The sequence below is a fragment of the Dreissena polymorpha genome, chromosome 12 (assembly GCF_020536995.1).
Source record: "Dreissena polymorpha isolate Duluth1 chromosome 12, UMN_Dpol_1.0, whole genome shotgun sequence".
Taxonomy (NCBI): domain Eukaryota; kingdom Metazoa; phylum Mollusca; class Bivalvia; order Myida; family Dreissenidae; genus Dreissena; species Dreissena polymorpha.
Window position 1 is genome coordinate 51,477,083 of NC_068366.1, and position 23,373 is coordinate 51,500,455.

A 23,373-nucleotide genomic window follows, 5' to 3' on the forward strand; every position below is an offset into this window, starting at 1 on the left:
CAAAGTACAAACTGCGACAAATAGAGATCACTTCTGCAATGGCCTGTCTGTCTGTCACATCTTTTGTCATTCAGAATATGCTTGCAATAGATGTGTATAAGGTCAGGTATCAGACATAAAAATGCAACAGAACGCACCATTTGATACTAAAAATTGAAAAATTCCCTTGGACACCCACCAACGGGAGGGGGATACCCCCTTCCATACCCACCCCCTCGGCCGCCCCAATGTCAATTTGCTTCCGACGCCTCTGCATTTCTATCTGGACATGTACTACTTGGTTTTTAATCTGTGAATGACAATTTCTATAATCTAAGAAAGGCATGAACAACACATATGGCGGTATTAAAACGAAAGAATGATTATTAATATAAATCCTACAAACTGTGAACAAACAATCATATCAAAATGTATGCAAGTCATGTTTCGGAGAATAAAATTCTGTCAATTTTCTAAACATATTTCAGTGACATTAATCCAAACCAAGTCTAAATATGTCTTTGTATATGTCTTTGTGACGATTTCTTTATAGAAATGTCATCAAGAATGCGAAAAAAAATCGTTTTTTTTTTAAATAATTGTTCATTTTAAATTTCATACTAAATTGCATGTGTTTTTACAAATTTTAAAATAAATTATGTAACTGCTCAAAACTATATTAAACTTGGCCCTTACCATAGAACTTTTGAATAAAGATGAGTTAAGGTCATACTTTCCAAAAAGCATTTCATAATGTAGTGTCTTCATTGTAGAGCCTATACTAAACACCAATAATTCAGATATATTCCGTTTATTTGTTTTTAGGCTATTGGCTTTAGCCAGTTGACTATTGTAAACCGCAAATCGGAAACACGTCTCGCAGTCAGTTGCTTGTTTCCCAAGGGATAAAAATGCCTGGATGTGAGATGTTGTCAGGCAAAATAAATAAGATATTTAACAAAGAATGTTCTTATCCTTACAATTGTTCACAAAGAAACTTTTTTTTGAAGATTTTCTTCTTACAATGTTTCTAAGACCATTTTTAGTGAAAAAACGTTCTTAGAAAATAAATTAAATTTTGTTTGTAAAACAATTCTGTTATTGGCAAAAGCTAGATAATGTTTACAATATGTATTTTGTTTCACAAAAGTCTATGTAAGTTTACATGGCGCAGTGGTAGCGGGTCCGCTTATGGATCCTGAAGACACTGGTTTGTATACTCCTGGCATCAGTTGTTTTTCAACATTTTTTTCTTACTATGAAAATTAGTTGTGTATTAAAAATATTGAAGATTTGTAAGCAATCATTACTAATGACATATGAAAAAAAGCCAAAATCTGTTAACGATTTGCTTAAAAACATGGAAAGAAACGAGATTTTGATTAAATTGTCCACTAACATACTTTTTCAATGTTTTATGAATGGGGTAAGTTACTTAAAATAAGTTTGACTTGTTTCTTGCAGATAACTGTCTTGTTTTTGTAGGTCTGTAAGATCCTTGTGATGGCAAACATTTAACTTAAATGAGAGGGGAGGGGTCAAATAACAGTATATTGATATTAACCTGCAAATTATATTGCATATTATTTGAAATTATTTGAATCATTTGAATAAGGATTAAAATCTTCAAAATGAATGCTTCAAAATATAGGGTGCATGTAATATTTTGCGAATGTAATGAAGTCTGTAAATATTACAGAAACAAAAGCAACAATGTTTTGTTCCTTTCTGCTTACATGAAAATGAAGTTATTGTAACAGTATAATGAATAGTAACAAATAAAACTAGAAAAACAAAGATATAACTTTGACCTTAGCTTCGGAATGAAAAAGTCCTTCAGTGTCTTAAGTAGTAATGACGTAAATAAAACAAGAGCATAAATAAATATTTAGCCAAGAAGCAATACGATTTACTTGCTCGCAAAATACCAAGCTCCCTTGATACATATTTGTGTTTCTCCAATTGATATAGGATGGTTTGCAATATTTCACAACTTTTTGTTTCATTTATATGTACTTATTCTAAAAAAAAAGCACTTTGCTTTATGATAGCCATTTAGATTTTCATTCAGTCAATTGTTCCTTCAACATTTTCTTCAATAAAAACTTACATGTATCTTTGCAATATACTTTCAACGCCCACACACTCTCGTTAAGTTCCTGAATTGAGTCTACAAGATTATTATACTTATTTTTAAATATGATTTTTTGTGTATTAAGATTTGATATAGGGCTTGGTGCAACACAGACGCGTGTCTCTGTGGTGAGACTAGGGGATAAGACTATTCTACCACAGCACGCCACTCTTTTATCGCAATCGAGAGACATAGCGGCCGTCAGCACAGCCATCTGGGCCTTACAGGTACCATTGACTTCCTTGTTAAACTAAATACATGTTTGTCCTTGGAAACAAAACAAAAATCTGCATGAAGTTTAAAGATATACAAATCATTTTAAATTCATCTAGAAGCCACACTTTTCATCTATTATTTATGAAAGTCTGTCAGAATATTGATCTTGAAAATGTCCAGGCCAAGTTTCATTCATGATGAAACTTGGTCAGAATGTTAATCTTGATATTGTCTAGGTTAACTAAGTTTTAATCTTGATATTGTCTAGGTTGACTTAGTTTTAATCTTGATATTGTCTAGGTTGACTAAGTTTTAATCTTGATATTGTCTAGGTTGACTAAGTTTTAATCTTGATATTGTCTAGGTTGACTAAGTTTTCATCTGTTTCACTTGCCTCCCAAATCTCTATCAGGGGGTCAAATCTTAGAATAAACTTGTTATCACTCTAGAGGCCACAGTTTTGATTCAATCTTGTGAAACTTAGTTAGAATATTTGTATTGGTTTTAAATATCAAGGCTGTATTTGAATCTGATTCATGTGTAGGAAAGACTAGAAAACCAATTCATCAGGTCATATCTTTAAAAAAAAAACACTTAGTCATCTGAATTAAAAAATTGATCTGTATTGTAGCCTTGACAATGATTAAAAATATGGCTCCAAAAAAACTGGGTAAAAGACCTTAATACAAAAACCGTGTTATCAAGATAAAGGCCCCATTTATAGGACTCTTGATCTTGATGATTTTGGCTCCAAAAGAGCAGTCTGATCAGGATCCAAAGTGTTCAACATAATTGTCATTCAGTCAGTACTTCTAAAGATGTTAAGCAAACACTTTGGATCCTGATCAGGCTAAGCTTGAATTGATCTTGATCCAATATTTGTTTAGTGAGAGTTCTAGTACATAAAATGTGAATATTTCATTTAAGAAACCGAGAGTTATAGACTTATAAAAACATGTGCTGCATTTCATTTTATATTCAGAGAGAGTTATAGTGTTTATATATGTAAAGTGAACACAAGGGGCATGACTACAATATTTGGTGTGTAACATCATTATGAGGTTCTCTTTGAAGTTTGTTCAAATCATGCAGAAAATTTGCCCTCCCAAGGGGTTATTGTTTTGCTTAAAAATATAAATTATATAATCATTCTCTGAAACAGCAAGGCCCATTGGTTTGTTACGTTTCATGCCAACCATATAGTGATTCTTTGCTAAGTTTCCTTAAAGCATGTCTCCGTGGTCAAAATTGTTTGCGCTTCAGGAGTCAACTGATTTATATAGATTAATGTATTTGATAATCCCTAACAACACAGAAACCGCAAGGATCAGGGGTTCAATAGTTGGTGTGTAACATGTTATTGTTTTCTTATTCTAGGTGTGATCAAATCATACATTTGGAGTAAAAAATAACCCGTCCTTGTTTCACATTCTCTCTTAACGCATGGTTTAGGAGATAAATTTTTTTGTATGTGACATTGTATGGTGGTAATCTTCGTAGTTTTTGCATCATGTCCATGGCTTCACATTAGCCCCAACAAAATATTGAGGTAAAAGACACAATATACCTAGAAACCTAGATTTATTTCATTGAACATTTTCTTAAGTGAAAGCCGTATAATGAATTAAATAGTACATGTAGCAAGGATTTAAATTGTTCTAGTAGAATTACTCTGCTGACTGTATATAATTTACTCGCAAGATTAATATAGAAAACAACTTTTGAACTATGTAATTGTATATTTTTAAAATAGTATTTTATTTTAATAATTTCTTAAAAGGCTCACAGTATTGTCAAAATAAAATGGTGTAAACTTTTGCACATATTATTTTGTTCCTCTCTTATTCACAGTTTAAGTTCAAATTAAAATTTCTATGAAATGTGTTGTCTGTATTATTTTAAGGAGAAACAGCAAAGACATTTTCTTGGATATATAATAAACAGAAAGAGCTATATAAATGTGAAGATAATAATAACCCTTGGAACAAATACATAGAGCCAATTGATCACATTTATCAACAGAGCCTGAGGTGTGATAAATTTACTTGCATTTCTTGCAGTACATATCCTGCAATATGAAAACATTATGTACAGTTGATAGAACATCATATTTCGGCTAAGTAATAACTAATTTTAAAAAAAACATTAAGGTGTATTTCTGATTTACAAAACTGATCAAATAATTAAGAAATAAATTCCATTTACTTTTTCATGACATTTTGAAAGTCAAAACTTTGGTTTCGTCTGTAAAAATTCAATAAAATGAACGTATCCAAACAAAGGGACGTAACTTGGTCAAAAGGTACCGGAAAAATGGTTAAAATGTTGATTTAAAAATAGTTATACAGTTTAATATAGGGAAAAAAATGTTTTGTTTGAAGTTAATGAAGAATAATAAGCATGTTAATTTGCTACCGTGTCAAGAAAAATAATTAAAACTTTTGTGTGACTTTGACGCACATACGAACATCCGGACCCAACGTTATTTTCTTCAGAGCTGTGTTGCATACTTTTTTTTCTAAATAAAGAATATATATGGGTGGGTGGGGAATGTGATTATTGATGCAAGTACCTGTGGTTCAGCCCTCATGTTCATTATAAAGAAACATAAAGTAGCACTTCTTGGACATTTTCGGGATGTTGATTTTTATCTATAAAAATATTACAGGATCTACATTAAAAAATACGCATATTTATTAAACCTACCCAAAACTTTTTATCACACTGAAAGTTATCGATGGTGACACCTCTGCATCATCTGCAAAAACTCGAATTATTTTTAATTTTGTATCACATAATATGGGCATGATGTCAACAATGGTGTTCTGAAGATTAACTTTTCTTATTGAAATTGTTTCTGTTCCGTTTTTAATTAATTTGATTTTAAAATATGCTACATTTGTCTCGTTGTTGTTAATGTCCGCCATTTTGGAAATGCAATATGAAAATCATTTGTTAAATACTCACCGATTGGCTAATAGTGTGTGGTATTGGCTGCAATAGCCAATGAAAAGCGCTGACGCTTTACAAGTCGACTTGGCCCAACGAAACAACCCGTATTTTAAACAAATTTTGAACAACACTTTCGGCAATCTGCGCATTTTTTTTTTCTAGTTTTAGAAAATAAAATACCAGGTCAGCGGGTGAAATGTAAATAAAAAAAACGAAAGTGACTTTTATTTGTATTTGTATTTGTCGAAAAATTGGGTCGGGCGCTCCCGTAAAACAAATAATAAAAAAATGCCGGCCTTACTTAGGTCAAATTTGAAAGAAAATCTTACCACTTTAGGGTCAACATTTATGATTCAAGCTTATAATAAAAAATTTAGTACATCTAGGCCAATTCGAAATCTGGGTGAGATGCAACAAGAAATATCTTTAAAAAAGATATACGGCGTTGATTGTGGTCGATGTTTATGAACGATCAAAAGTTATCTCTATGAGATAAAAAGTAGCGGATGCCTTTTTTCTGCGCAGTTGTTAGCTACATCATAAGCAAATCAATTACGGGGTGTTGCGCCAGATTTCGTGGCTTATTTTGCTTTATGTGATATTATTACTCAGATATCTATATTTACAGAATAGAAAAACACAAGAAACATGAAAATAAACGAGTGCATATAGGTCAGCCGGCAATACTCGAATCTTATTTAATTGCATAATTATAGTATAGCGAATTATTGTGGTCATGCTTAATAAACTGGTCTAAATGGATAAATATTTCTAATTAATTTTATCAAAATTGGTCCTTATCATGCAAATTTTGAAACCATATTAAAAATCGATGATTGACATACCACAATAATATCGCCGAATATCTTTATTTAGTATCTTTCTGATCAAAACAGACTTCAAGTGCACAAAGTTTACGAGACGGCGTTTATATAAAGATTTCTGCAACTGACCGCAAACTGACCTTGATACCTTGCGGATTGGAATGCAATGCATTACAGTCACTACGTTATTGTCAGTAAGACACAATGATCGCAACCCCTTTTGCGAACTCCGGTGATGAACTGTATATAAACTCTGACTTTCACAAAATGACCGCGCATTGACCCGAAACCTCGCGTGTTGAAATGCAATGCAAGTAAGTACTAAATATGACAACATAGCCTTTAGTTAAACGCTTTTGCGCTGGTAATTCTCTGAAAATAAAAGGTGAACGCACAAACTGTATTTATGTCGAAAATTGATTGTAAAACTGTTCTATCTATTGGGCCTTTTCATTAGAGATAAAATTGTTTCATGCAGTAAAACAGTGTTACAAAGACGCGGATATGTTTCCAATGTTCTGGTGTTATACTCAAATCAGCCAATGGAATAAATGAAGTGTATTCATTCGTACCTAGCCGCGGGAAATTTTATTTGAGTATTATTGGACACTTACAAAGGTCAAGTCAGGGTGAAAAGCTGGCTTATTCAGCTTACGCCGAAAAAAAAATAGGTCACCAGATAAATCTTTAAAAAAAAACTAGGGCATTATTTATGATCTAGTCTTGATGAAACTTGGAAAGATTATTTCTTTCACAAAACAGTCAATTTTGACCTGATGGAAGTGTGGTAAAAAACTAGATCACCTGGTAAAATCTTCAAAACTTGTTGTCGTAGCTGTGAGCTTTTGTACCCTGGTTAAATTTCCTAGACACAGGTACTGAGGGAACTCAGAATGGCAAGCAATGTATAAAAGTAGAAAGATAGTAACACAATTTTAATATGATGAATTTCAATATTTGACAGAAAACTAGTCAGGACTAGATGGTCTATACAGTGTACTTGTTGAGATATCATGCAAGAGTTATTGTAAACAAATGGCATTTGCGTTACATTTTAAAGTAATTCGTAAAAAGGTCCTTTATAAACTATTAAATATCACTAAATATCTTTGATATTGATTTTAAATTTATTTTAATTGGTAAACAATTTATTTCTTACGGAATACTTTATTTCCCCAATATAACCAAAATCGTTATCTTAAAACCATTGTCTAGTCCTATGATGGATTGTTTAATTATTTCCACTAAAAAATGCAGGTTTTTTTAGGGATAAACAGATCTCTGCGAAAATAGAAAGGGCGTAAATATTATATCTTATCCGACAGTATCCTAAAATCTGATGCTTTTTCTATTAAATTGTAACTTGTGCATGTTTAGCATCATGCATTTCATAGCAGCAATTAACCCTTTGCATGCTGGGAAATTTGTCGTCTGCAAAAATGTTGTCTGCTGATTTTCTAAAATTAGCATTTTGTTTGATTATTTTTTTAAAGAATACTGTCAGAATAGCAAACAGTTTGGATCCTGATGAGACGTTATGTCTGTGGCCTCTCATCTGGATCCAAACTGTTTGCAAAGGCCTTAAAAATTCGGTTCCAACACTGAAAGAGTTAACCCACACAGCTTTTTAATTCCACCAGGGTGGTGCTCAGACCACAAACATTGCCAGTGCCATAGAAGTGGCAACACAACTCTTAGACAAAGAATCCACAGATCCAAATAAAGCCAAGGTGATATTTATCGTGACGGATAGTCAGTCGTTGAATCCGTTTGAGACCTACTACCGGTCCATCCTAGCAAAGGAGAAGAACTACTATGTGTTTGTACTGGTTGTTGGAGGGGTTAACCCCTTACCAGAGATGCAGAGGATTGCTTCAGAGGCGAACAAAGTCCAGAGCAAGACCTTTGACGTGTTAGTAAATACTGATGTGACTGGAGAAATATGCCAGGGTATGTTGCTGCAATATTGTATTCTTTTATATAAAATATGTTGAGCCTTCTTGTCATAATGGATATGGGCCATGCTCTTTGGAAAGGTTTAATGCATGTGTGTAAAGCGTTATCATTAAAGCAGAAAGTGTTTTCCCTGACGAGCCTGTGCAAAAAGCACAGAGCACAGCCCATATATTTGTGGTATCACATTTCCAGATCCTTATCAATTACTATTTGTGATTTGTTTTTCTTCAATGAAATAAAAAATACATTTCTAGCTAGTTTAACATATTTAGAAATGTTGTGTAATCCAAACCAGTGACTTTGCATATATCAGCATATAAGTAAATAAATAAAAACAAATATTCATCTATCTGTTGATGTTACATTGTATTAATGAAATGCAATGACATATTTTGTAGCTGCTACCTCCTGGAGTTCAGTCGTTGTTGTCCCTGATGGTCAGTATGCATTATCATGTACTTTACTATGATTATTAACAGATTTACATTGATTTCCAATGGTTTAATTAAGCATACATGTGCCACCAAATAAGTTTTTTGTATTGTTTTTTTATTTAATGCCATAATGTTCTTAACATTATATGGACATTAAGTCAATCAGTTTGTAACATAAGTCTATCGTTTGAAGCTCTTATAATGAGAATTAAAAGCGTTAACGCTTATGACACCATCATACATCCATACTTTTCCATCTGTCTATCTACTGCACAATTGGAACCGAATCATAATTGTTATTGATGGACAGGATGGGTATTTATTTTCATGTAGTGTTATTGTTAACACTGGATCATATCCAAAGCAAAGTATATTAAATTTTGTTCAAGGCAAATTGTTTGTTTCTGTTTTCAGACCCATGCAACCTCTCCATGGATCTTGTGTTGATAATGGATTTCTCAGCCAGTTCCACTCTTGACCCATTGGGAAAAGTTAAGCTGAATAATTTCATCATGAAGTAAGGATGATGGAAATTTGTTCGAAAACCAAATGGTTCATTCCCTTCAATAAAAAAACTTTTTTAAAACACGAAGCAATACATCAAAATTGTAATAAGAATATTTGCACAAATGCAAATTAACACACAGTCATAAGGGTAAACGAGGGGCTAACTGACAATACAAAATAACATGACTATAGTTTGATTGTTTTTTCTTTCTTGAAACATCATGTACTGATCACACATATGGTTAGTCTTGTTCATGTTATGTTACTACTCCTACATTTTTACATGCTTATTTTATAGCATGTTAAATATTAATTATTGCCGTTTTTCAAACTCAGTCTGTCATATGATTTTGTTTGATTGTACATGGCATGCTTGTACAACCTTGGTTTTGACCCCTACATCAAGGACATACATAACGATATGTAGGCTTGTCTTAACTCACTGTTAGTGCATCATGAAACATGATTTCCTTGTGTATGTTGGTATATACATGTACAACTGTCTCTAATGTCTACCATAAAAGTCTGCTGCTTATTTAGGTCATCAGAGACAAATATACTGGTACCCAAAGGTAACCTTCAGGTACATCAGGATGAGAGAAAACTTTTAATAATGGGTTGTCCTTTATTTATGGCAAGGAACCAATTGCCAAATAGTTAAAAACAAAACAAATGTGCAAGGCTTGACCCTAAAGATCACACAAAACAACAAAAGCAGTCAATGCAACAATTGCAATTTAGACTGGTTTGAAGGATCTCCAAATCAAACTCTTGGCCCAGAAATGTTAAAAAGAACTTCACAGTGTAATTACAAATTAGGTAGACCATCACAATTCAATTTGATAGAAGTAAAAATAAAGCCATTTCAATTTAATGCCAACATACAAACTAGATATACCTGGAAAATAACGTTTTGTTTGAATTCTATGTAGTATTCTAACAAATAAAGGGATCAAATGAGATGTGCACAAGCAGATCAAAAACTTGTTGGCCTTCAAACATGATTTCAAAAAGATTATGTCGATATCAAGCAGGAATCATTGAAGGAGTCTTATTTGTGACCAAAAGAGACTTGACTGTTCTATGCTATTTTTTGCACTATATTTAAATACTCCCATGCTGAATAACTTAAACTGGTCATGTTTAAAATGAAACATTGTCCAAAAACAATTTACAAAAATAACTTGTGTATTTCTCGTTGCAATGAAATATTCTCGTTGCTATGAAATATTTTATCAATTCTTATATAGAAAATTTATTTGTTTTAATTCAAAGCATTAAAATTTACTGATTAATATATGCCATAACCATATATGGCAATAACACGGTAATAGTTCCAAACAAAGCAATTAGTTACTGAAAATCAATCAATAATTGCTTTCACTGAGCTGTAGCCAAAGTGTCTACACTCAATCACAATGACAAGTAATCGATCTGTTGTGCACATCTCATTTGAGCAAGGAAGTTGTATGACATAACACATGTAGAATAAGAATTAACTTCTCAACAGTTCGATGCAAACCTAAGTCCCAGAAATGTAACTTGAAAATTCATGATAAAATTAAGCAAAATATCAATCAACTATATCTCATAATTGTTTTTAAAGCTTTAGCATCACTTAGTTAAAATTTGTGATCATGGGCTTGCTGTTCAGGAAAAAGTACTTTTTAGACGCTTTTTGGGATTAAAACTGAACTGAAGACTATGTCGCAGGGTCAAGATGGTTTAAATAAAAGGTCAAATTGAAAAAAAACATCCTCTTAACCACAATGACCTGGTGTTTCACTTTTGCAGTAGAACATTTGAGATTGGTAGGGAGCTTTTTCCAATAATGGCCTTGAGATAAAAATGTAGCCACACACCCATCATTACCTGGTTTTAATAATTGTTTATGGTAAGTGGGCTTAATAGCAAAATGCTGAACAATGACATTTGCCATTTTCTGACAGAATTATAAACAAAAGCTTCTGTTTGTAAAACTACATATTTTATACAAAAATATCCTGATAATATTTAGTAAATATGAATACTGGTAGAGTTTCATTGATAATTTGTTGTTGTTATCTCTTTGCAGTCTTCCTCTTGCACCCATCAAGGTAAAGGTTGGGGTTATACCATTTGGTAACAAAGTTAATGACCTCATATTGGAACTATCCAGTGATGCAACAACTGTTACTAATTTCATCCTCGCCCAGACGCTATTCAAAGATTCAGGGACAGAGACTGCAGCTGCACTTGAAGCGGGTCTAACAATGCTGCTAAACCGCGGCAGGATGAACGCTGTAAAGGCCATGATTGTTGTAACAGATGGTGCTTCTACTAACCATGCAAGCACTGTACAGATGTCTCAAGAGGTAGACTCCATTTATCCAGTCGATTGTCAAAGGACGTTTGTTTGCCCCCCCCCCCCCCCCCCCCCCCCCCCCCCCCCCCCCCCCCCCCCCCCCCCCCCCCCCCCCCCCCCCCCCCCCGGATGGAATGATCGGGGGTATATTGTTTTTGGCCCATCTGTCTGTCATTGTATGTGTTTGTATGTTTGTCATTGTATATGTGTGTCTGTCCCAAAACTTTAACCTTGCTCATAATTTTTGCAATATTGAAGATAGCAACTTGATATTTGGCATGCATGTGTATCTCATGGAGCTGCACATTTTGAGTGGTGAAAGGTCAAGGTCATCCTTCAAGGTCAAAGGTCAAATACATGGCTTCAAAGCGCAGTAGGGGGCATTGTGTTTTACAAACGCAGCACTTGTTTGGAATATGAACAATTATTGAATCAGTTTTAAACGTCAAAAGTAAAAAATAATATCTAGTTGTAGTTGAGGATGTTATATATAGACCTTGCTTGTGATTGCATATTGGATGGGTAGGGTCTTTGTCAAAATCGCAGTCATTGAAAATAAAAAATGTATTCCATTCTATAACTTGAGCACAGAATTATTCTAAAGCAATGTCTTACATACCTTTTGTGATGACCTCTTAGGGTTGCATATGTGGTGGATTGGGTCAAGGTCTAACTATTTAGCTTTTTCACACACCACCAACTAAATATTGAAAAATGGTTTCTGCACAATAACAAAACTGAGTTACTTTAATGTAACTTTATACAGTTCAACCGTACTAAGCTAAGCTGTCACCTGAAAACAATGTTCACCTGTATACAGTATTGAGCCTAGATCCAACCCCCCCCCCCCCCCTCTGCCCCCTGGATGAAAATCATCCTTGGACAAACCTGAGCATAACTATTACCATGCTATAGTGGCCAACAACCAAAACATGACACACATGCTCAGACTTGCATTTAAAAATATCTTCCAATTTAAGTAATTTGAACAGAGTTTAGAAATAGGTATGAAATCACTTCAAAAGATATAAATCTGTATTATTAAATAGAAATATTTTATGTTATCCTTTTTATTTACCATCAGCCTTTGTTTACATAACACTGTTTGCAAACAACTGTGTTGGGTAAAGATCTGGCACTTCTACCAACTGACCTACCATCTAAAAAGGTGGTCACCTGAGAACAGTGGTCACCTGTCTACAACAGTCATTGTGGCTCTTTCCCTTGACTGAGCAATGTTCTCAGGTTGGATTGCATATCAAAAGCTCACATTAAGATGTTGCTTGTGACTTAATATTTTTTGGACAGATTCAATGGCAAATTCATTCTTACTAACAATAACCAAAATGGATTATACTTAATAAATCCAGAATGAATTGAGCAATTGTAATCAAACTTCATATTTAGATACCCGTTGTCACAACCTTACCTGACTAGTGCTTTTCTTGGATAAATATGTAGGAGATTGTGCTCTTATGTCATCATTAACAAGAATTTCAAATGCAATAAAACAAATGTTTTGGCTTAATTAACTTAAAAACAAATTAAGTGCCAGAAACAATTATTTTTGTTGACATTGCACATTTATTATCTGTCTTTAAGTACTGTCAAGGGAAGACAGGTAAACCATCTGCAACACTGAAAAATAAATTCCTCTATATGTTATCTTCATAATGAATTGACAAACAGAGAAGGGCAAAACTAAGTCCACTGTCTGTTACTTCCATATTGAATAGTCAGAAAGGAAAGAGCAAGAAGATACATATGGAAATCACATAACGTGTTTCACTTATTGAGGGTCATTGCTTTTTATTCTGTGCTGGAAATTATGTTTTAAGTGATAACTTTTTAAAATTTTATTTCAAGTTCAGATATACATCAGATTAAAGATAAAGACCTGTAGTTAAATTGCTCTGTTGCTATGAGTAATGGTCACTGAACAATACCCCTCTTCCATTTCATTTTCTATTCCACTTCATATTGAGGATTTTTGTTAAGCTGGCTTGTGGAAAGCTCAATTTAGCAGCCACGATGGTAGCTGATGGTAGCAAGTGTATGTGTGTCTGCCTTAGACCTTACAAGCTTGTCTGGACTGTATCTGTCATTCATGAATTTGTATGCCCCGGATGGAATGATCGGGGGGGGGTATATTGTTTTTGGCCTGTCTGTCATTGTATGTGTGTTTCACTGTGTGTGTGTGTCCCAAAATTGACCTTGGTCATAACTTTTGCAATATTGAAGATAGCAAATTGATATTTGGCATGCATGTGTATCTAAAGATGAGTGGTCAATGTCATCCTTCAAGGTCAAATGTCAAATATGTGGCTTCAAAGCGGTGCAAAAGGGGGCATTGTGTTTCTGACAAACACATCTCTTACTTTAAGCAATTTATCACAAAATGGAGAAAGCTTGTAGTCTCCATGTTTTGTTCACCTATTGCAAAGGTCTGTCACTATAGGAGGTCAAAGTTCAAACAAGTGAAGCTTTTCAAATAATTACAATCATTTTTAACAATTGCTTGACATATTGTTGGCCGTATCACAGACTAGAAGGTCAAATATATGGCTTCAAAGTGGTGCAATAGGGGGCATTGTGTTTCTGACAAGCACATCTCTTGTTTTAAGTTATTTATCACAAAATGAAGAAAGCTTGTTATCTCCATGTTTTGTTCATCTATTGCAAAGGTCTGTCACTATAGGAGGTCAAAGCTCAAACAAGTGAAGCTTGTTAAGTTACTACAATCATTTTTAACAATGGCTTGACATAGTGTTGGCCGTATCACAGAATAGAAGTCTGTGACATGTTTAAAATGCCAACCCCTTAAAGGGGCCTTTTCACAGATTTTGGCATATTTTGAATGAAGTTTGTCATTAAATGCTTTATATTGATAAATGTAAACATTGGATTTTAAAAGCTCCAGTAAAAAATCCAGAATAAAATTAAAAAAAGGAAAAAAAAATATCCAGAACCAGTGCTAGAACCAGTGACCCCCGGAGTCCTGGAGTTAGTCTGAAGTAAAAACGCATTAGCTCTCTCGGCTATTCCGCCGAGTATACCCAGTTTAAGTATTTTATACCTTATATAAGCAATCTTCGTAGTTTCGTAAATTTAAACGACAACAACAGAATTCTCCAAATTATTCAATCGTTTCGCGTTGCAACACTTTATAATTTTTAGGTTTTCAAATCGTCAAAAGATACATATAATGGCTATATTTGACTATGGTAAATGTTCAGTAATACTGTTTCCTCACAAATATCATAGCTAAAACGAAAATTTGCGAATCTGAAACAACTTTTTTCAATTTTGTCAATTTACCAAACCGTGAAAAGATCCCTTTAATTTGTAGAGTGAAGACCAAGGTGTATGTGACAAGAGTATTGGGGACATTTTTAAAGTGCGCCCGTTAATTTTCAGAGTTACAACCTTGGGGTGTTTGCATAGTGTATTGGTTACATGTAAAAAATACACCCCTTAATTTGTAGATTAGAAGCCAAGGTGTGTATGCTGTGTGTATTGGTGTGGGCAACGTGTTCGTAGATGAGGTGCGAGCCATTGCTGATACAGGATCCAACTCTCTCATAATCAGGGATAACATACAAGACGTTGATGTCCAAGAAATTGTGGAGAGAACCTGCCCTGGTTTGTGTGATTTACATTTTAAGTATTTTTAAGTATATAGTTTATATTCATGTGTTCTTATTATGTGACACATTTCCTCAATAACTTTGTCACAAAATAAATTGTATGTAAACAGTACGTTTATACATACTCTTATCAGTGAAAACTCAAAGTTTCTTATGCCTTTGCAATATATATCATCTCAATCTAAATTATAACATGTCATATAATGTAAAAAAAGTACTGCTAATTTTTTTAGTATGTATGCATAATTATAAACCTGGTGATCAAAAAAATGTTTGATAGGCTTGTCATTATTGCTAACACATGTATGGTTTATTTCAGCCAATTTCAAGTGTTCCTACAATCTGCATGTGACATTTATCTGGTTTATACAAGGATTGACGGTGTATGACAAAGCCAAAACCTTCACTAAAGGCCTGTCAGATAGGTGATTGTTTCACTTTTAATATTTATATATATATATATATTAATTGGTACATTGTTTATATTATTATTTGTTGTAACTAACAAACACAATATTTTTACATGTTATTGTAAAAAAGCCCTTAAACCCATAAAAATATCTCCTCATCCATAATCAGACTTATTGGGTTTTTCGGCAGAATGATGGATGCCATAATGAAAGAATTGATGCATGTAAAACAGAAAAATGTTCTTGTTCAAGGTAATAGCTGATGAGCCTTCATAGAATTTTTCAGCAAACAAATATGTAGTACATTGTATTCTGAATATAATTGTCGCGTATTCAGTGGCAGAATTTTGGCCAAATTTTGACGAAAGTTTACACTAATATCATTTACACTGTGCATCACAAAAACTTGTTCACTGTGCATGATATTTAGATGAGGGATCCTTTAAACAAAAAGTTCCATAAAAGACCAATGAGGCTAGTCATGGATGACGCTTTACACAAATGCATTAAATCTGGTTTTCCCAAAACAAGACTCATATATACCCTGATCTGTTCCAGATTTGCCAATATATTGGCCAGTGTTGTGGACGTGAGCGCCGTCACAGATATCACCGCGGCATTAGCAGCAGCCTTTGACGAGATGGGCAGGAGTGTTCTCAAGGACACCGTGCATAACATCATCATCATCACGGACCGAGCACATGGCGACATCGGCAATGCCACAGTTCTACAACAAGTTGCAGAAGCAGTACAGAGGGCAAAGGACTCTGGGATCAAGGTGACCTTGATTCATGGCAACCCAGCAGCAGACACTGGCAAACTGTGGGAACAATATGCCTCCTCACCGAAGTTTGCTTTTTATGCGGACGATTTCACAGAAAAGCTAACTGCTTGGAAAATACACCGGAGTTTATGCAAAGGTAAACTAATTTGTTAAGAATTGGATAAATTCATAAATATATTTAAATGATTTGTTTCTACTTTTTTGTCTGTGTGAGGTGTTAAGCATATTACCAGTATAAAATAAATTCCCTATAAACCATATGCTGTTGGTGGATGGTTAAAGATTTGTCAGAAGTTAACACGTTTAGTTTTCCTGAAGTAAGTTCAGTTGTAGTTACAACCATCAACACTCTTTAAATACAAAAGAACTTACAATCATTTAACTTGCATTGAATTCTTTCAATATCTTTTAAAACTTGGTGACATTGATGTTATTGATTTTGTTAAAGCTTGAAATATGATAACATTGTTTGGGTTTTGTTTTCATGGCAATCCTGATATTTCATTTGATGTTCAGAAAACAAACAGCATACAATTGACCAAACACAGTGAAAAGTGATTTCCAAATGTTTCCAGTATTTTTCATACTATATATCAGCTTTTTTGTAATAAAATGTTCCAAATTGTAATTGTATAACTGTTCATTTATGTTGAGAAATGGCTAACAAAACAAGATGAGCAGACATCCAAAAATCTTATCCCAGCAAGCTATTTGTTTAGTTACCGCCATGGCATTTATACGTTATTGTTATATTGTTGTTATAAGTAGTCATTTAAGGATGAATTCATTGTAGTTTTCACCTATTGAAGTATTTAGTTGGTTGAAAAATTAAACATGAAACAAAAAACTAAATTGGAATTCAAATTGTGTCGGAAATACAAGAAATACATTCACAGGCTGATCTCTGTTGGATGTATAAGTAGTAGTGGGTCAGTTACACTCTACACTCATCAGAATTTTAGCTTTAGAGTGGACATTTTACATTTTGAAAGTATTGTATAATAAGTAGGTTCATAATGACAAAATTAATTACCTACATTAAAAAACAAACAAATACAAAACAGAGAATTTATTGTACCATGTGGCTGGCTTATCATCACGTAGTTGGTTATGAAGGCAGGGATTTGATCCAGCTATGCTAGTTGCAGTCAAATCTCTGCGTGGAGGCTGGTGATTGAGTCCCAAAATTTGTGCAATAAAGTATCAGCCAAGTGCACATGGTTTGATCCTGCTGAGAAAAAGATTTGTCTTATATTAATACATCAAAGTTTTAAAGCTTTTATCGAAAGTTATCATTACGGTAATTATAATTTTGTTGTTGTTTTCATAAGGTTGTGTTAATAATGATAGTTGCGTTGTTGTAATTAATAATGATGAGTGTGATATCATTGTTGTTGTTGATGATGATGATGATTAGGATGAGGATAAGGAGAAATAGAGGATCAAAATGTTGTACCACTTTAACCCAAATCTATATTATGATTGCTACAACCATATATTGAATGAGCTGTAGTGTTTAATAGGCAATTCTATTTCTAAGCTACTTGGGTAACCCTGAACTGACACCAAACTTTATGTGATTATTCTAATAATGTTTTGTAGTAGTTTTGCGATATTACTGTACAGTTATACATTTTTAAGAGCATTTCTATCATTTAATTTTTGCTGATTGCATTTTTTATTTCTTATGGATTCCATCTTATAATAAAATCGTTATCAGATTTTAATGAACATTCTGCAAATCTTTTGTTGGACTAACTTATCTCTATATCATCCAAAATTGCTAAGGATTCTTTCTATGCATGTTAACATTTGATTTAGTCATAATAATTTTTTTGACAATTTTTGTGGGGTTTTATTTGAACGTGTGATTTTTAAAGCAGAAATTATATTTTGAAAAGTGAGCTGTGTGCAATATTGTACAATAGCAAAAAAGTCTCCCTTACAAAAAAAAATTATATGTCACATATAAGCGGTTTACAAGTTTCGCATATAATTCGCTTATAAGCCGCATGTTGGGATTTTACATGCAAATGAGATGTAAGCGACGTATAAGCTGCATATAAAAATTGGATACATATAAGCAGGGTATAAGGGAATTATATGCGATTTATATGCGGTTTATAAGCGGACTGTACAGTTATTGAGCAGTTTGCATATAAGCCACTTATATGTGCCATGTAAGCGATTTATATGAGAGCTATAAAGAAATTTAGCAGTTTGCATATAAGCCGCTTATACAGATGGACGCATGGACGGACGACGGAAACCATACCATCACATAAGTTCGTGCAGCCTTCGGCCAGTAGAGCTAAAAAACGGCATATGCTGGAAAACATTTACCGTCAAAGCAACAGAAATGTTTGCTGCTTTATCAGTTTAAGAGTTCATCACACCTGCAAGTGGGTGGGGAACCTGTTAAAAATTGTTTTTTCATAAACTCCATTTATTCAAGTTATCATGCTTTGAATGTTACATAACCAAATAGATAAGCCTTCAACGAGTGTATTGCAAACAATAAAAGTTAAAAATATATTTAGAAAAGAAGTAATACCTTACAATAGCATACGTCACTTAAAGGGCGATCAAACATCACTTTCATCACTTAAGATTTCTTACATGTAAACAACGAATACGTCACGCGCGCATATAGACCTTCTTGAAAACAAAAAAACTCAAAATCAAGACAACATTTTATTAATCAGACGGACATCATTTAACTATATATCATTATTTTATCTAATAAAATAGATAAATCTTACCAATTATTATATTGAGTTTATGACATTGTTTTCAAGAAAACACTGACCATTACCCCACCCACTTTTGACAAACTGTGACATGTCTATGCCCTAATTTAATACCTTATTCATCAAAATGAATGTGTTATTTCGTTAAATTATAATAAAATACACATCATGAACAGTATCTGATTAGAAAGATTTATATATTTATAATATATATTGGGCATAATTGTTAGAAATCATTAAAAAGACACACACACCAGTGTTTGACTGAAAATTTCAAACTTGTTATTGTATTGTGTTGCTCTGATTGGTCAATCTGGGTCATGTGACAAAAATGTAAACTGATTGGTCAGTTGAGGCTTGGATATAAGCGGTGTATAAGCCGCATATAAGCGAAAGAAAAAGGTGGATAGTTTTGGCTATGTTGTAAGTGAGTTATATGCAGTTTATAAACCGCATATAAGCCCCTTATATGCAAAACATTTCTAGACTTACATCTCGCTTATAACTGCCTTAGACTTATATCTCGCTTATACAAGATATTTGAATGCTTATATGCGACTTATAAGCGGTTTATAAACCGCATATAACTCCCTTATACTTCGCATATAAGCCGCATATAAGCGGGAGTAAGTCATTTTGGTAAGGGCTATTGCCTTCAGCGCTTTGATTGTTCGGGCATTTGTTATCTTTTCTTATAATTGTAACTTTTGTTTGGACCGGTGAATACATAATTTCCAGTTATACATGTGTTAGGTTAACCCATTTATGCCTAGCATCTAGAAAAAAGGCCTTGGCAAACAGCATAGATCCAGATGAGACGCCACATGATGGGGTGTCTCATGTGGGTCTGCCCTGTTTGCTTAAAGGAATTTCTGTAAGAAATATTCTAAATATAGAAATAAATATACTAGACATCCCTAATTTTGGAAATAAATTGATCCAATTTAGAAGGATGGGAGAGTTCACTAGGCATAAAAAGGGTTAATTGTATTTTGTAATCTCTAACAGAGCCATGTGTGAGTGGCTTTGAAATCAAGCCCAGCGGTGAGTGCGGCATGTGTGGGCTTGGGACGTACCGTGATGCACGTGCCTCCTACAGATGTATGGTGTGTGACCTGGGAGCCAGTACGTCCAACCCAGGATCTACATCTCCTTTGGACTGCATATGTAAGGTTTCTTTACGCTAGTATTAAATGTATATTGTATTTTCATAAATCACCTCTCAAATTTTTTTCCAACAAATACATTTTTTGTGTGAAAATTACTGATTATTTTCACTGTTTCATTTTTATTTTTTTTACTGATTCCTAAATTCATAATAGTATTTTCCTTAAAAATTATCTGATTAAACCTTGTACAATGTAAACAAATGGTCGCGCAGCTAAGGACGAAAATAAAAACAGAATATAATTAAAATTGGTACTATTATTTTTAACGAATCTAATTTCTCTGATACCTAATGAATCAAAATGAATAACCAACTGAAACTGGATATAGTTGAATCCATTAAATGTATAGTCAGTGGACCGCCTTCATTAGTTTCATCTTCAATTTTCTGTAAAATGGCATCTTCGTTCTAAAATGTATAAGTTTCTTATTTTATATGCAGGGAACTATTATTGCCAGTCTATGTGTGCCGTCAGTTGTTACCACACTAGATTACTCACATTTATGACTCAATCTCGATAACATTTGCACAGAATCTTAAGGCCACGTTTGAATCTTTGCCAACGGATCAATTCTTCGAACAACCTTGTTACCACTCTTTAAGCTACATTTATGGCACAATCTTGATGAAATTGACATGACGCCTTATCTATGATCGCTCCGCCCACTTAATCACGTGGCTCAGCGGGTAGCAAATCTAGACAAGCTAACACCAAAATGGCTTCATTGCCTATATACTGCATGTAGATTAATGCGATATTCCGGATTATTTTTTAAGGACTTTTTGACACAATATGACACTTTTATAAGGGGTTTGTGTCATTTAGTTATTCTGCGAATGCAAAAAATATACGTTTATAGAGAACATCAGCTAATTATAACGGGTTTTTCGGTACATGAATAACGCTCTCAAACGCTTGCGCACTGACCGAAATCGAACCTGTTATTACGTGTGATGTTGGTATTAGCAATAAATTAACACTTCTTCAACGACATTTTCCCATGTTATTTACGAAACATTTCCACTCGTGTATTTGACACGAAATAGCGCTTTAAACTGGGGTTTCGGTGAAGTTTTACACGCTTTCTGACACCAAGGGTACCAAAATCCCACATGTTATTACGTATAAAAGTGATATTAATAATATTAAACATTGCTTATGTGACATTTATCAATCACTATAATTGAAAGTGCAAGACAGCACAATAAGTTTGATCATTGTCATATATAAAGTAGCGCTATATGAAGGGGAATTCATTAAAGCTACCTGTATCAGACGCTGGCGCAGGTACCATCTTCTCCCAAAGTCGGCATTTATTGGGTATATCAGTAATAATAAATCTTATCATGTGGCATTTATCGATTCGATTCTATTAAAATAGAAACATATAATCGTTTTCACTTGTTTCTGACACACACAAAACTCGATTTATAACGGGGATTTCGTTAAGTTACGCAAAGTTGGTACCAATCTTCTCTATTATTCTACGAGCACACGTGATATAATTCATACTTAATAATGCGTAGGTATTTCTAACATAACATTTCCAGTTATTTAAATAAATAAATGCTCCATAAGGGTGATCTCGGTAATTCTACACATTGAAGCTTCCACTTGCTCTTGTCAAGACCGCACGTTTGAAATGGTATATATTTAATTAATCTAACTTATGGATACCGAATGTCAGAGTTACATTAAACCTATTCACACCGTTTTTGCCTTATTTCATTTCCGCTTTTTATTCGAACAAATCAAACGAAACTTGTTGAAAAAAATTGGAGAACTAGGCATTCGATCTCAAAAGTGGATTTAAAGCGTTCATTGGTGACAACACATGTCTGCACATGTGTAGATACCCTTATTAATATAATATATCACATGTCACCTTCTAATAACATGTATAATGGCAATAAAGTGCATTTCTATCAGAGTAATAAAACACAGCACAAATTAGACTTCATGCTGGGTTTTATTTCTCTTTAAGTAATGCACATGAACCTCGCTTCTGTATATTAATGACCTAGTAACTGATAAAACTATTTAAAAAAAACATGAAATATCATGTGATAATCAGATCGATAACATAAACTATTTAAATCTGCTAGTATATCCGAAAAAATTATAATTATCTTTGACAGTGTTGAAGTTCAGTTGTTTGTGGTGACGACCACATGCATTTATACATCTCTTACACTTCTCAAGATCTCTTTTCGGCTTTGGAAACGATATAAATTAAATGTCACCAACTAATCTTTCAGGATATCGATTGTCCGAGTTACATAGTCCCCATCGACACCGTTTAACCATTTTTAATCTACTTTTTATAAGAGGAAAACAAAAGAAACTCGCAAAAGTAAAAGTGAACCTATACATAGCTTGTCTAGAAAATGGCGGACAGTTCGTTGCTAACTAACGCGCCCGATGAATTGATCGCTGATTGGTAGATCAGTTCTTAGATAAGAACTTGATTGACAGGCGGCGTCATGTCAATTTGGCCAGAATGTTAATCTTGACAATTTCTAAACCAGGTTTGAATCTTAATCACGTGTGTCCAAAACTAGGTAACGAAGTCACAATTTAAAAAAAACTTGTTACCACTCGAGACGCCATATTTATGATTCAATCTTGATCAGATTGGTAATGTAGTAAAGTTTAGTTTTATTATGCTATTATTATGTAACTTTAACTGTATTATGTAATTTTTAATTACACAGATTTTTCATAATTAACAGTTGGTCATCAGCACTTATGATAAGCCTATCCTCTAAGAGATAGCTAAAGAAAGACAATCTGTACATCAGTTTGCAGTATTTATCTCCCTTGTTTAACCTGGTTACTCAGGTTCCCAAATCTATTTTTAGATCAACTTTGGAATTTGTTTGACCCCTTGGTTTCAAAACCCTTTAAGGTCTCATACTTCATAATGCATATTTTTCTAATATAATAACATTTTTTGCTAAGTTGTAATTTTGTTGTGTAAATCTGTACTAAATGTTTATCACATTTGTTATCAGTATGTTGCAAATTAATCAATAATGGGAACCTTTACTGATAAGCCTTCTTTGAGAAAATCCCCTGCAGAGTTCACAAGAGCTAAGATATTGATTATTAATTATTGGTGTGTTTTGATAGCTGATTGCATGTGGAGCTTGCATATTTTATTAGAAATATTTTGGTTATGTTCAATTTAAATAATATTGTTGCTTTTGAGTGTTTTTATTATATTTTAGTCTATGAGTAGAGATTATATTTTTAACCAATCAAAAT

At 33.5% G+C, this 23,373-nt stretch overlaps 1 protein-coding gene across 1 annotated transcript in view; it reads left to right on the top strand.

Annotated features, from left to right (window-relative positions):
• LOC127852602 (uncharacterized) overlaps nt 1-23,373 on the top strand; it is a 96,347-nt gene that overhangs the window by 37,020 nt on the left and 35,954 nt on the right. Inside the window, exons 13-20 of the mRNA XM_052386552.1 lie at nt 2,199-2,340; nt 7,746-8,055; nt 8,910-9,012; nt 11,077-11,356; nt 14,832-14,988; nt 15,313-15,418; nt 15,962-16,323; nt 19,946-20,104. Coding sequence (XP_052242512.1) covers nt 2,199-2,340; nt 7,746-8,055; nt 8,910-9,012; nt 11,077-11,356; nt 14,832-14,988; nt 15,313-15,418; nt 15,962-16,323; nt 19,946-20,104 — 1,619 coding nt within the window. The remainder of the gene's footprint in view (nt 1-2,198; nt 2,341-7,745; nt 8,056-8,909; nt 9,013-11,076; nt 11,357-14,831; nt 14,989-15,312; nt 15,419-15,961; nt 16,324-19,945; nt 20,105-23,373) is intronic.